Below are 14,451 nucleotides of genomic sequence, written 5' to 3' on the forward strand. Positions count from 1 at the left end.
GTCTTGGTGCCCGTTGGTTTAAGTAGGACCGTGTGCATGACCCATGGCCGAAGCAGGTGGTATATAAAGCCTTCCAAAGGTGCTCAAGGGTGACACGGGGTAACTGGCAGCAGGTGGCCAAGCTGGAGCTTGGGGACTTTTTTCCAACCCGACTGGGCTGGGGCCAGAAAGCTTTGATCTCACTTTGCCCCGTGAGATCCTATTCACAATGGCAGTTGAAATTATTACAGCAGTATATATCACTCACAAAATACTTTACCACATGCGAGGATTAAAGGCGTTCCTATAGAACAATCCCGTGGGAGGGGGGGCGCATACCGTTATCTGCATTTTCCAGGTGGGGAAACTGAGGCACGGGTGTGGGGGCGTTAAGTAACTTGTCGTAGGCACACAGCTAGCAATTGGCAGGGCCAGGGTGGGTCCTGGGGCAGCCTGTGGCAGAGCATACCACCCCACCGTCCCACAAGGGACCTTTATCAGTCTAGGGGCACCCGATCCCCGCCGTGAGCACTTGGTGGGCCTGGTGCCCCGTCGCCTCGGAGCTGTTGGCCGCACTGGAATCTGAAGCATTTATTCCAAATGTAGCAACTCTGGCCCCTCTCCCAATTTCCAACCTCCTAGATCCAGGGTAGGTCCTGGGAATGAGTGTGAAGATGGCAGGGGAGATGAGACAGGGTCAGGGAGGCAGAGGGTGGAAGCCGGAAGCCGCTGCACCTTTGCCCTTTTCTCGTGAGCCAACTCACAGAACAGCAGGATCAAGGCCAGTATTGATGCCACGACCTACTGTGCACAAACCACAGGCCCTGTTCTAAGAGACTGTCCACCGCCACATGAGACATGCGGACTGTGATTCCACCCGTTTCACCAGTGAACGAACACATGGAGGCCCAGAGAGGTGAAGTCACTTGCCTGGGGTCACCCAGCCCATGCATGGTGGAGCAGGGACCTGAACCCCCGACTCCAACCCCTGTCATTTCATGCTGGACCTCTTGGCATCAACCCGATAGGAGACATGGGAGGCAGAGTTACCAGACGTGCTGATCATTGACATACCGTTTTCTTTTTATTATGGAAACTTTCCAGAATGTACAGAGTGACGAGAACGGTACCGTGAAGCCCCCAGGTACCCCTCACTCAGCCTTAACAGTTATCAACATCCTGCCACACCCTGTCCCCCTCTCATCCCACTACCACTTGATGGTGACGATTTGGTTTTTTTAGAGCTTTTTAAGGTCAAATTTACATGTTTTGAACTTACATGCACAAATCTGAGCTGTGACATTTTAAACCCTCACGAAACAGGCACCCCATCGCAAGGCAGAGCATTTTCCTCTCGTCTAAAACCACCCCCCCTTCATTTCTCTGCTGTTACTGGTGGAATGAAAATGCACGAATGGGATCACCTGGGTGGCTCAGTTGGTTGAGCGTCTGACTCTTGGTTTTGGCTTAGGTCTGATCTCATGGGTCGTGAGCTTGAGCCCGTCAGGCTCCACGCTCAGCGTGGAGTCGGCTTGAGACTCTCCCTCCCTCTGCCCCTCCCCTGCTCAAATAAATGAATAAATCTTAAAACACACACACATACACAAATGAAAAAAATTCTCAGAGATGTACATTCACCCGCAGGCCCCATTTGGAGAGTCCTGGTCAGGAAGCACCCACTCCTGGCTATAATTCTGCTGGCCTGAGGTTTGCAGAGCTTGGGCCACACCTGAAACTCAGCGCAGCGGGGAGGGAAGACCCCACACAAATCTGGCTGCTCTGGCGAAGCCACCTTGGGTGCTCGTGGACACCCCCAGACCATGGCAGTGCACCCAGAATCTAGCTGGGACAGGATCCCATGTTCCTGGGTCATGTGACAGATGGTTTCTAGATCTTTCCGGGGCCTGGGCCTGCCAAGCAAGAGGGGAAGCCACTGGGTGCTCCCATTCCTCTCGCTTTTTTGAATCTGAACTATTCCAAGCATTCTTAAAATGATAACAAAGGCTGCCACCCAGCTTCATCTTATCTTGACATTTTTGCCATATTTGCTTCAGATTTTAGAAGAGAAACAGCGTGATGAGAGGAACGAGAGGAACGTGCATGGGATAGCGGTTAAGGGCGGGGACTCTGAGTGAGTCTGCCTTGGCTCAAGCCCCAGCCCGGCCGCTTTACCAGTTGAGGGCTCTTGGGCGTATTGCACACTGTTCTGAGCCTCCGCTTCCCCATCTTCAGAACAGGGCTAATAAAAGTGCCTGCCTTGCAGGGATCTAGAGAAGGTGAAATGGTTCATACAGGTAGAGCGCTTAAAACCAGTGATGGGCAGGTACCATATTTGCAATTCCGAATATTTCATATTTGCGAAGCTACCTACTCGTGAGCACGTATAACCCGCAGATCAATACCGATGCACTTCCCTGGTCACCAGGGGACTTGTGAAAAATCGGAGTGGCCCCGAGTGCCTGTGCCAGCCGAGGTTGAACAAGGCCACACTTTGCCTTCTTGGTTCAGCTCCCATATTGTTGAGGGCCATGGTTTTTGCATCTTTGTGCTCTTTGTGGGTGGTTTTGCTGTTGAAAACGGCTCCCGGCATAGGACTGAAGTGCTGCCTGGTGTCCCCAAGTGCAGGAAGGCCAGGATGTGCCCTCCAGAGAGGACGCGTGTGTTAGATGAGTGTCCTTCAGGCACAAGTGCACAGAGCTGTTAGCCGTGGGTTCGGTGCTAACAAATCAACAGTTTATATTACCTTAGGTGTCTCTAAACAGAAACACCTAGACTAAGGCTGTGTATTGATGGGTTGATGAGAAGGTGAGCAAAGGCTCGCAGGAGGCCACCCTGTGTCTCCCCCCTACCCCTCCGCCCTGGGATCGGTGGCCCAGAATTCACAACCACGTGCTCACGGCAGCTGTGCAGAATGCAAGTGCCTCAGATAATGAGAATCGACTGTTTTATGAGGTCCAGGTGTCAATAAATTATATCATATGACGTTCTACCTTGCTGTAATACGTGTGGCTGTGTAACGCCCTACCCCGCACTCCGTGTGTGCATGTCGCATACGGGATCACGTGTAGTGTTGTCTCACCTGCTCTTAAACTTGTGTTGGACCCCTTCTTTTCTTACCTCTTTACACGTGGCTGGGTCAACCCCTCTCCTGGGCTCCCCACTCCCTCCCTCCCCCCATCCTTCTCCTTGTCACAGACTTCCTTACAGCCTCCCTTATTCTCTCCACAGCTGGCCCCCGAAAGGACACTCCCCAAGTCCCCAGCCAGGGGCCCCGCGTAGACCTGGAGTGGACACCCCCTCCTTCCCTTCATGATTCGTTTGTAGCGCAGGTAACCGGCCAAGGGTCCCAGTTCGTGCCTGGAGGGGCGCTTGTCCCTCATTCCAACACCCTTCCGCCCCTCCCCCTCCGGCCTTGGGCCCCCTGGGTCATCTGGACCATCCCCCTGCCTCCATGCCAACTGCAGGTGGGATATCCTCCCCATTTTCCCCTTTTCTCCAGATTCTTTGCAGGTCTTGCCTTTCTGTCCCCTGGCTGGGCCTTCCCCTCCCACCCCACCCCTGCCCCGGGCTGGTCGGAAAGGGCAGGGCTGGTAGGCCACTGACCTCGTGGTGACACAGGAAGAAGGAAGCATAGGTGGGCCTGGGATATGGAGCTGGCAAGAGCCCATTGTCGCCACTGCCAAGTGCAGCCAGCGCCTGGGAGGGACCTCGAGGGACGGTCCCCATGGCCGACGCTGGAAGGGAGAGTCATTGGTGTGTGTGGAGGGGGGTGTTCCCGCCAGCTTTGCATGGCGTGTCCTAGGCTGGGCGTGTTGACCCAAGGCCCCGGGGTGTGCACGTGCGTGTCCCACAGCCCTTGGGAAAGTGTGTGTCAGTTTCGCCCCACCTGCGTGTTTGTGGCAGAAGGGTCTTTTGCCTTCATCAGATTCTCCAAGGCACTGTTCAGAGAAGAACCTGACAGTTCAGGACGGTTCACACGCAGGGCAGACCCCTGTCACACCCCGCTCCGGGCCAGGCCCCGTCGCAGGGAGGCCGGGCAGGCCGGGCTCTGGGCCAGACTCTGGGTTCGAGGCCTGGCTCTGCCCCCTGCTGGCTGGAAAATGAATGACGAGCTCTGGGCCCCTGTTTACTCCTCTGCAGCACGGGTGGGGGTGGCAGGACCCATCTTGTGGGGTGCCGTGAGGATTAAAAGAGTTACGGGTGTGTGAAGCACTCAGCACAGGCCTGCACGTGATCAGGGCTCACTCAGTCTTGGTGGATGTCCTCATTGTGGGCATCAGATGCTGGGGAAGAGGTTGGGGGAGGAGGAAAAGGCAGCCGTCTCTGGCTGCTCACCACCCCCACCCACACCCAGAGGCTCAAGGGAACAGAAACTCTGACCTACCAGAGACCTTGGTTCCAAGGAGGGGTCCTGGAAGGGAGGGTCCTGGCACACTGCCTACATCTAACCTTGTCCCCCTTGCCCCCTTCCTGCCCCACCCGGTTCAGTGGCGATGGATGATGAGGATGGGAGATGCTTACTAGACGTGATTTGGTGAGTAACAGACTCCCTCCGCCCTCCCTGTCCCCCCTCCCCTGCCCCTCACCTCCTCAGTGTCTCTCCCCTTCTGTCTTTCAGTGACCCTCAGGCCCTCAATGACTTCCTACATGGATCCGAGAAGGTGAGTGCTGGGGCAGGCAGGGGCCTCCCCGGGGTAGGGGGCTGTGGAACTGGGGGGCTGAGAGACCTGAGCCCCTGATTCAGTAGACATCTGCCTCTTGCATTCTGGGAGCTGGGCCCCGGGGTTATGGCAAGAGCAGAAGAGATGACAGATCCCTGCCCTCATGCCATACACATTTCCTTGATAAACAAAGTAGTAACTGCTAAAGGTGATCGTGGACAGAACCCTGCAGTGTAGGATAAGAAGTAAGAAAAGAATGTCCCCGGCACAACGAAAATGGTTTAAAACAAAATGAATGGGGGGCAGGGGCAGTGGCTTCTTTAGCTAGTGTGGGCAGGGAGGTGACCTTGAAGGCGACCTTGAAGGATCAGAGAGAGGCACCCATGGTGCTCTGGGCAGGGGAAGGGCAGGTAGAAATGCAGGAAAATTTGCTATGTTCGAGGAATGGAAAGAAGGCTGGTGGTACCGGACAGAAGGGGAAACTAGTAGTGGTGAGACCAGAGTGGACAAAAGTCACAGGTCACGCAGGGCCTGGAACAAAGTGGGGGAGAGTGGCAGTGCTGAGCCACGAGGAGCTGTATCTGTTATCTAGGGCTGCGTAACAAATTGTCCCAACACTTAGTGACTTAAAACAACTTGTTAGTGCTCTCACAGTTTCTGAGGGTCGGGACTCGGGGAGAGCTTAGCTGGGTGCTTCTGGCTCGGGGTCTCTCCAGAGGCTGCAGTCAGGATGTTGGCTGGGGCCACCATCATCCGAGGGTTCGTCTGGGGCTGGAGAATGTGCTTCCCTGATGGTTCATTCCCACGGCTGTGGGCTGGAGGCCTCAGGGCCTCACCACATCGGCCTCTCCGTAGGATCCTTAAGCATCCTCACGACGTGGCAGCCAGGTTCCCCCAGAGTGAGTGACCCAAGGGAGAGAGCCAGGAGGATGCTCAGGGCCTCTTATGATCTCGTCTCTGAAGTCACACACCATCGCTTTTGTCACCTTGTATTCATTAGAAGCAGGTCACCAACCCAGCCCACACTCCCAGGGAGGGGAACGGAGCGCCACTTCTTGGAAGGAGAAGCAGCAGATGATTTGTGGAGCAGGGGCGAGTGCAGTGGGCTGAGGGTGGCCAGGGCCATGGGGTGGGCAGCGGAGGGGGTGCCAGGCGCTGGCTTTGGGGGGCAGAGTCAACTAGACCTGCTGGTGGAGTAGATGTTGAGGAGGAGAGTGTCAGGTTAGCTCCTGGATTTGGGCCTGAGCAGCTGAGTGGGTTGTGTCTCCAGAGCTTGGGAGTTTGGGGCAGACTCCACAAGGGAGGCTGTTGGCTGTGCCAGGCTGGGGTTCTGGAAAGACGTCCAGGTAGAGAGAAAATAGGGAGGCTCAGTAGGCATTCGTGTGGGCGCCGGGCCCTGTTCTAGGAGCTAGAGACGCCCTGGGAATTGGACAGGTCCCTGGCCTCCCAGAGACGGGCTCGGCAGGGCGCACTGGGTGCCCGGACGGTGGGGCATGCCAGCTACTTGGGCTGCATGGAGAAAGGAGTGGCTTAGTCAGGTGGGACGGGCGGCTATTGGGAGGAGGCGGCGACTGACCGGTCGTGAGGGGCGTGCTGTCAGAGAGGTGAAGGGGGAAGGCAGGGGCACAGCTTGGGCAAAGTCACGGAGGCAGGATCCTAGGGTTCCAGGCAGGCATGTTGGGAGAGCCTCAGACTCTGTGTTGGGCACACCTTGGGTTTTGAACATGCTGCCAAGCCCCGTTCTTTGGTGCCTTTTTTCCGGAGATGGAGTTTCCCGTACTCCTTGCACCGCCCACCCACCACCCCCACCCCATCTTTGTCCTTTGGTCTAGTGTAACTTTAAATTGGTTTTTGTTCTAGAGCAGGGCCTGCCCACTGCCTGGCTGATCTTTGACCTTGGGTGGGGGCGGGTCTTGTTGCAGCTCGATGGTGATGACCTCCTGGATAACCCCGGGGAGGCCCAAAGTGCCTTCTATGAAGGTCCTGGGGTAAGTGGCCCAGGGGTTCGGGGAGGTCCCCAGGCTCTCAATCATGGCTCATATTGCCCCTGGTGGCAGTCAGCAGGAGGGAGGCCCTAACGGCGAGAGGGAAGGGGTCATGATCATCCCCCTGGGGCACCTTGCTGGGGGGTTGGGGAGGGCAGTCACTGACAGCAGTGTGGGGCGGAGGTGGGACCACAGTGGGATGGCCTGGCCCACAGGCTCCTCAGAAGAGGTGAGGGAGGGTCCTGGGTCCCAGGCCTTGGGGATCAGTTGCTACAGAGCAGTCCTGGGAGTTGAGGCAGATGCTGGGGTTCACCGGGGACACTCTTCTCGGGAGCAGAGGGTGTGGGGGCCTGGAGGCCTGTCCCTGCTTAGCCATCATGGTGGGCTGTGACCTGGGGGAAGGGGATCGACTGACACAGACTTCAGTCTCCATCTGGAAAACGAAGGCAAGGGTGATGAGCCAAGCCCAGAGTGGGGAACGTGGTGGACATTAACTGAGCACCTACTGTATGCCTGACTGTGCCAGTTGTCCTTCCCTCTTCTTCCTCCCCTTCTGCTGCTTCTCCCTTCCTCTCCCCAACCCTCCCCCCTCCTCCTCCTCCCTTCCCCCCTCCTCCTCCTCCTCATCTCTTCTCCCCCCTCCCTCCTGGTCATCATAACTATGATTCGCTGAATACTTACTATATGCTGCCAAGCCCCTTTCAGTCACTTTTATTTAATGCCCACAACAAGTATAATAATATATTCTGAATAATTCATCTTTCATAGTATAAATACCTGTAAAGTCCCTGATCAGGTTCTAAGCCTCCCATACGTGAGGTCAGCAAAAGTCACGACCATCCTAGGAGGCGGATTTGGTTGTGGCCATTTAGCGGTTAAGAACTCAGAACTGCCTGGTTCTGGGTTGGGGGCCGAGCAGGGGCCCCCTCCTCCAAGCGCTCCCCTCTCTCCGTCTGGGAAAGGAGGATGGGGGGCCGTGCCCGCGTCACTGAGCTTGTTACCGACAACAACAATATGGACGGCATAATGATAACGTTAGGTGATGTTTCTCGCACACGTGCTAAGGTGCCGGGTACCACGGTAAGCCCTCCGTGTGGTTGAACGCCGGACCTTTTAAACTCCCAAGTTTTGATCTATTATCTGGTCAAATATCAGTGGGGATTACGTGCTCTAAGCATAATTATTGCTCGTGTGGTATTTGCTCAAATGATCACACGTATATCGATTGTGTTCGTCCTGGATCGCAATCCGGGACGGCGTGGGACGCAACGTGGGAAGACGTGTCGGACTCATCGCCGCCTGCCCAAAATCAGGTTCAGGGCGGTAGCTGCTCCTGTCTTTAACACGACCGTGGTCTCTTATCCAAAACCTTTGAGGCCAGGCGCGTTTCAGATTTTGGAATTTTCCAGATGCTGGGAGGGTGATGCAGAATGTCACATAGCACGCTCACGTACCTTTCCGTGGTCAAGAAGAGTCCCGTTACGTGGACAAATCATGGCCCTCCCCGAGCGCGCCATGTCACTTTTGGTTAGGTTTTGCTACTGAAAGAGTTGTGAAGACATTTGCCATTTTCAGGGCCCTTTCGAGCTTTGGAATTGCAGGTTAAGTATTATGGACTTTTATGGCTCTTTAAAGGATGGTCTTTATTCCATTCTACTGACGTGTACAGACGGGGAAATAGGCCAGACTGAGCAAGCCCCAGGTTGTATGGCTAAGCGGAGCTGGGATTTGAACCTAGGTCCTGCCACTTCCAGATGGAATATTCTCTCTGCCCATACTGCTCTGGCACCAAGGGTCCCTTTGCTTTAGCCGCGCCCTGAGCCAGCCCCTTGCTAACCTCCGCTCTTCCCTTCCCACCTTACCCGGCCTCCAGCTCCATGTGCAAGAAGCTTCTGGCAACCACTTGAGCCCAGAGCCCACGCAGCCGGCCCCCAGCGTGGACCTCGACTTCCTGGAGGATGCGATCCTGGGCTCGCCTGCCGCGGGGGGCGGCGGGGGGGGCGGCGGAGGCGCCGACCAGCCCTGCGACATCCTCCAGCAGAGCCTCCAAGAGGCCAACATCACTGAGCAGACACTTGAGGCCGAGGCCGAGCTGGACCTGGGCCCCTTCCAGCTGCCCACCCTACAGCCTGCGGATGGCGGAGCAGGCCCGGCGGGTGCCGGAGGGGCTGCTGCCGTGGCCGCTGGGCCCCAGGCCCTATTCCCAGGCGGCACCGACCTGCTGGGGCTGCAGGCCCCACCCACCGTGCTGACCCACCAGGCCCTGGTGCCGCCCCAGGACGTGGTCAACAAAGCCCTGAGCGTCCAGCCCTTCCTGCAGCCTGTGGGCCTGGGCAATGTGACCCTGCAGCCTATCCCAGGCCTCCAGGGCCTGCCCAATGGCAGCCCTGGGGGCGCCACGGCGGCCACGCTCGGCCTGGCACCCATCCAGGTGGTGGGCCAGCCCGTCATGGCACTCAACCCGCCCACCTCCCAGCTCCTTGCCAAGCAGGTGCCCGTCAGCGGCTATCTGGCCTCTGCGGCCGGCCCCTCAGAGCCGGTGACCTTGGCGTCCGCCGGCGTCTCACCCCAGGGGGCTGGCCTGGTCATTCAGAAGAACCTCCCCACCGCCGTGGCCACCACGCTCAACGGGAACTCGGTGTTTGGAGGGGCGGGCGCGGCCACGGCAGCGGCCAGCGGGGCGCCCTCGGGGCCACCGCTGGCGGTGGCCCCCGGCCTCGGCACGTCACCGCTGGTCCCGGCGCCCAACGTGATCCTGCATCGCACGCCCACACCCATCCAGCCCAAGCCTGCCGGCGTGCTGCCCCCCAAGCTCTACCAGCTGACACCCAAGCCGTTCGCCCCGGCAGGCACCACACTCACCATCCAGGGCGAGGCGGGGGGCCTCCCGCAGCCGACCAAGGCCCCCCAGAACCTGACTTTCATGGCAGCGGGCAAGGCCGGCCAGAACGTGGTGCTGTCGGGCTTCCCCGCACCTGCCCTGCAGGCGAATGTCTTCAAGCAGCCTCCTGCCACCACGACCGGGGCCGCCCCGCCCCAGCCCCCCGGGGCCCTGAGCAAGCCCATGAGCGTCCACCTCTTGAATCAAGGCAGCAGCATCGTCATCCCCGCCCAGCACATGCTGCCGGGCCAGAACCAGTTCCTGCTGCCGGGCACGCCCGCCGTCCAGCTCCCCCAGACGCTCTCGGCCCTGCCCACCAACGTCGGCGGGCAGATCCTGGCGGCCGCGGCCCCTCACGCGGGTGGACAGCTCATCGCAAACCCCATCCTCACCAACCAGAACCTGGCAGGTCCGCTGAGCCTGGGCCCCGTGCTGGCCCCCCACTCCGGGGCCCACAGCGCAGCCCACATCCTCTCGGCCGCCCCCATCCAGGTGGGCCAACCGGCACTCTTCCAGATGCCCGTGTCACTGGCCGCGGGCAGCCTGCCCACGCAGAGCCAGCCGGCACCCACCGGCCCCGCTGCCACGACCGTCCTCCAGGGGGTCACTCTGCCCCCCAGCGCTGTGGCCATGCTCAACACCCCCGATGGGCTGGTGCAGCCGGCCACCCCTGCCGCCACGGGGGAGGCCACACCTGTCCTCACGGTGCAGACAGCCCCCCAGGCTCCACCGGCGGTCAGCACCCCGCTGCCTTTGGGCCTCCAGCAGCCGCCGGCCCAGCAGCAGCCCCCGCAGGCCCCTACTGCTCAGGCCGCCGCCCCGCCTCAGGCCACCACCCCCCAGCCCAGCCCAGGCCTGGCGTCCAGCCCCGAGAAGATCGTCCTGGGACAGCCGCCCTCTGCCGCCACCACGGCCATCCTCACTCAGGACTCCCTGCAGATGTTCCTGCCCCAGGTAACTGGGGCTGGGCAAGCGGGGACGTGGGGGGGACAGAGGGGGTGGCCAGGGCAGGGGGTATGCTGGAGAGGGGCCAGGAGCTGGAGCTGAAACTGTGTGCGGTGGAGGCAGCGACTGGGGAGGGTCTGGTGCGCTAGGGAGAGCGTCTCAGAGGTGGCACCCCAGCTCCCAGGGCGTGCGTCCCCCCTCCGTGACAGGGACTGACAGACAAGGAGGCGGCCCGACTGGCTGACGGACTAACCATCCGTCCTCCTGCTGGAGGGCGTGAGAATCACAGAGAGAGTGGGCAAGACATGGACGGACGGACAGACAGGGTGGGAGGCTGCGGGCGAGGCGGAGCTGGAAGATCGGCAGGGCCCCGGGCGGCCTGACCTGGGGTTGTGGCCTCCCTGGTGCCTGGACCCTGGGGCTCCCGGCTGCCCTGGCCTCTGCGCCCAGCCTCTCAGTGCCCCTCTGCCCGGTTCCCACCACCCCCTTCTCCGAAGCCTCGGGGAGGCCAGGGTCTCGGGGTGGGGAGGCTGCAGGTCCGCGGGGTGGCCTTCTGACCCTGTGCGGGCTGCCCATTTCAGGAGAGGAGCCAGCAGCCCCTCTCCGCAGACGGCCCCCACCTCTCCGTGCCCGCCTCGGTCATAGTCAGCGCCCCGCCTCCCGCCCAAGACCCAGCCCCGAGCACCCCCATCGCCAAAGGAGCTGGCCTCGGCCCTCAGGCCCCCGACAGCCAGGCTTCCCCAGCACCGGCCCCCCAGGTAGATGAACCCCAGCAGCCTCTGTCCCAGCTCAGACCGAGCCTTGCCCCTGCGACCCCTCCTCCTGCTCCCTCCTCCCCTGCTCTGGCTGCCCTGCCTGCCTCTCTGTCTTGCTGGCTTGGGAAGGGTGCTCCTTCGCTCCCCAGAGAGTTCCCGAGGGTCTTCTGACAGTCATGGACTCCCCCTGCAACCCTGGGGGAGCCCACACTCTAGGCAGAGGTGCACACAGCAGGAAGGTCTTTCCTGGAGTTCTCATTTTCATATCTGGATAAGCAGTACATTCAGAGGGTTCATATCTCCAAAGCTACCAAAGGTCTCGCTGAAAAGCCCCTTCTCCTGAGCCACAGCCCCTTGCTTTCCCGAGGGCGGTTTCTTGCAGCGTTTCCCACGCATGGACAAGGAGAATGGCACCTGGATTCGTTCCCTCCCGTGGTTGCAAACACGGTAGCGCACTCGGCAGTTTCGCACCTTTGATCACTGAAAGATTCATCTTGGAGACGGTACTTCGTTCTTCCATAGGACCGCATGGTACTCTGGCTGTGTGGATGCGTTGTTCTTTATCTCCCTGGTTCTTGTTGTCAGGCAGTCAGGTCACTTCTGATCTTTCGCTGCGATGAGCGAAGCTGCAAAGGATGACTGTACATATGTCATTATGTAGGGTCAGTTCTCAAAGAGGAAAGTGCTGGGTCCGTCAGAGGCCATTTGCACTTGCGGTGTTGACAGATGCTGCCAGATTGCCCTCTGTGGAGTATCAGTTGGTTTGCCCTTGGTCATCAGTCTGTTGCTTGTGCCTGTTCTTCTGCAACCTCAGCAGCGTATTGAACTTAGCCAATCTGGTCAGGTGAAAAGTGGCTCCTTGTTTTGTTTTAATTTGCATTTCTTTTACTGTGAATGAGGTGGGGCAAGTTTTCATAGATTGAGAGCTGTTTGTGTTTTTTCTGGAATTGTTGGCCCATACCCCTTGCCAAATTTAAAATTGGGGTTACTGGTCCTTTTCTTGTTGATTTGTAGAAACTCTTTACATATTAGGAAAATTAGCCTTTGTCTCCTACAAGTCGTAAGCACATGAGAGTTTAGAGAGGGCCCCCTTTTATTGTGGGGGGGGGATGTTGCACTCATTCAGAAAGGACTGATGGATGGGTAGAGGAGGTCGGTAAGAGGAGGAGGAGGGAATGACATTCAGCAAGGTCAGGGTGACAGAAAGCAACGTGGGCTTTGGCCTTAAACAGCCATGATTTCACTCTCAGGTTCTGCTACTTGCCGTGTGACCTTAAGCAACCAGTTTCTTCTTTCCTTAAACAGATTATTTGGGGAAGAAGGGCACTTAGTACGTGCCTGGCCTTGTGCTGCCCTGAGCAATTCCCCGTAACTGCTGAACCTTGATTACCTCATCTGGAAAATGGGAATAATAGTTTCTTAAAGGCCTATTAGGAGTAAGTGAGTTAACATAAGCCCTAAAGAAATATTTGTTATTATCATTATTATTGTTGTGGGGTAGAACAGGATGAGGTCCGGAATCACAGTCTAGAGGGACTCGGGGCCAAGATGGCCTCAAGCCATCTCTCCCCCAGGAGGAGAAAGAAGCAGAGGAGGGGGAGGGACAAGAGGCCAGGAGCTGCCTGGCCTTTGAACAACTCAAGCTGGAAGCAGCATCTCTAGAGTGGGTTAGATGCTGCTGGCCTAGGTCCCTCCAGCAAGCGGCCTCTCCTCCCCGAGCCTCCCATGGTCAGCTGTACCAGGGGGTTTGTAGAATTGGATAAATCAGTGGAGGAAATCATTTATTGATGAAACCAAGCACACGCACGGGAGCCCGCCCTGTGCTCACTCTGTGCTGAGTATGCCACAGTGCAGTCAAAGGGAGGGAATGTTCTTGAAGGAGATGTGGGTCAGCTGCAGGGAAACAGCCCGAAAGATGAAAGCATTGAAGGGATCAGGGTCCCCATGAGGAAACAGGAGGAACCCACTCTAGGGAAAGTAGGCAGGAACCACGTCAGGGAGGGGGATGTATTTAAGCCAAGGCCTGAAGGAAGAGAAGTTGGGGGGGGGGGCCAACAGCATGCGCAAAGGCCCTGAGGCAAGGACAAGCTTGGGATATCAAGGAATGGAAAATAGGCCGAGGGGAGTGGAGGGAGGTCGGGTCAGAGAGGCTGGCAGTGCCCCGTGGGCCGGTGAGTTTGGACCTGGCCAAACCCCTGGAGAGCTTTCAGCTGGGCCGTGGCATGGGCTGATTATATGATTTTCAGTGATCCCTCTGGCTTCCATTGGAAAATGGTGTGGTGGGCAACAAGAATGAAGTCCAGAGATCCTCATGGGACAAGATGACAGGGCTTCAAAGACCAGGGTGGTCACAGCGATGACGAGGGACGTTGGAGGATTCAGGGCATAATCTGGAGCTTGCTTCAGGGATTAGAGGCATGAGGAAGAGGGCATTATGGTAAAAACTTCATGAATGGTAACATTTCTGTTATTTCTAAGTGCTGTTCAGAATCATTTACAAGCATCATCTCGTTGAAACCTCCCATCAGGTAGGTGATAGATATTCTCCCCATTTTACAGATGAGGAAACAGAGGCACAGAGATTAAGTAGCTTGCCCAAGGTTACCTAGCTGGTAGGGCCTGGATTCGAACCTGAATGGTCAGTGGCCGGAACACCTGAGGTCTCGAGAAAGCCAGACCTGAGCGTGAATCCCAGCTCTGCTTAGCATCAAACGCTCTGAGACATGGTTTATGGGAAATGGTGGCTCTGCACAGAGCGGGCATTCAGTGAGCAGGTACCTGTCCTCAGCAACTGTGGATGGCCTTTGAGAAGAAAGGTCAGCTGTGCATGTGAGCTGATTCCCAGTCACCCGCACGCAGGCCAGCGCGGGGCGAGACACATCGTTGGCCACATGCAGCTTCTGCGCCCATGACAGTGCATGACGGGAGTTCTTGATGAATGTTTGTTGGGTGAACAAGTGGATGGAGAGGTGGGGGTGGGTGGATGGACAGGTGGATGATGGATGGACAGGTGGACAAGTGGGTGAGTGGATAGACCGAAGAATACAGACACACACAAATACCAGCAGAGTGCCAACTTGTGCGCGTGCGTGCGCGTAAGAGCCGCTCCCAGACCGGAGGTGGGTCATTGCTTCAGCCCACGTTCCCCAGGCACTTGCTTCGTGCCCAGCCCCAGCCGTGCCCTCTCAGGGCTCACACTCCAGGGATGGATTTTGTCATCAATATCCCAACTCTCGAAATTGTCC

General features: G+C 57.9%; 1 protein-coding gene across 8 annotated transcripts in view; it reads left to right on the top strand.

The window, feature by feature from the left end:
• BICRA (BRD4 interacting chromatin remodeling complex associated protein) overlaps positions 1-14,451 on the top strand; it is a 79,855-nt gene that overhangs the window by 51,702 nt on the left and 13,702 nt on the right. For 5 of the 8 annotated variants that reach the window (XM_078062758.1, XM_036114090.2, XM_036114087.2 and 2 more), the window contains 6 exons: positions 3,208-3,308; positions 4,468-4,513; positions 4,598-4,640; positions 6,563-6,628; positions 8,499-10,460; positions 11,033-11,209. In XM_078062758.1, the coding sequence (XP_077918884.1) occupies positions 4,473-4,513; positions 4,598-4,640; positions 6,563-6,628; positions 8,499-10,460; positions 11,033-11,209 (2,289 nt within the window). In that variant the 5' untranslated portion in view covers positions 3,208-3,308; positions 4,468-4,472. The remainder of the gene's footprint in view (positions 1-3,207; positions 3,309-4,467; positions 4,514-4,597; positions 4,641-6,562; positions 6,629-8,498; positions 10,461-11,032; positions 11,210-14,451) is intronic. The other 3 variants (XM_078062760.1, XM_078062761.1, XM_036114091.2) reach the window with 2 other exon arrangements.

The sequence above is a fragment of the Halichoerus grypus genome, chromosome 15 (genome assembly GCF_964656455.1).
Source record: "Halichoerus grypus chromosome 15, mHalGry1.hap1.1, whole genome shotgun sequence".
Classification (NCBI taxonomy): Eukaryota; Metazoa; Chordata; class Mammalia; order Carnivora; family Phocidae; genus Halichoerus; species Halichoerus grypus.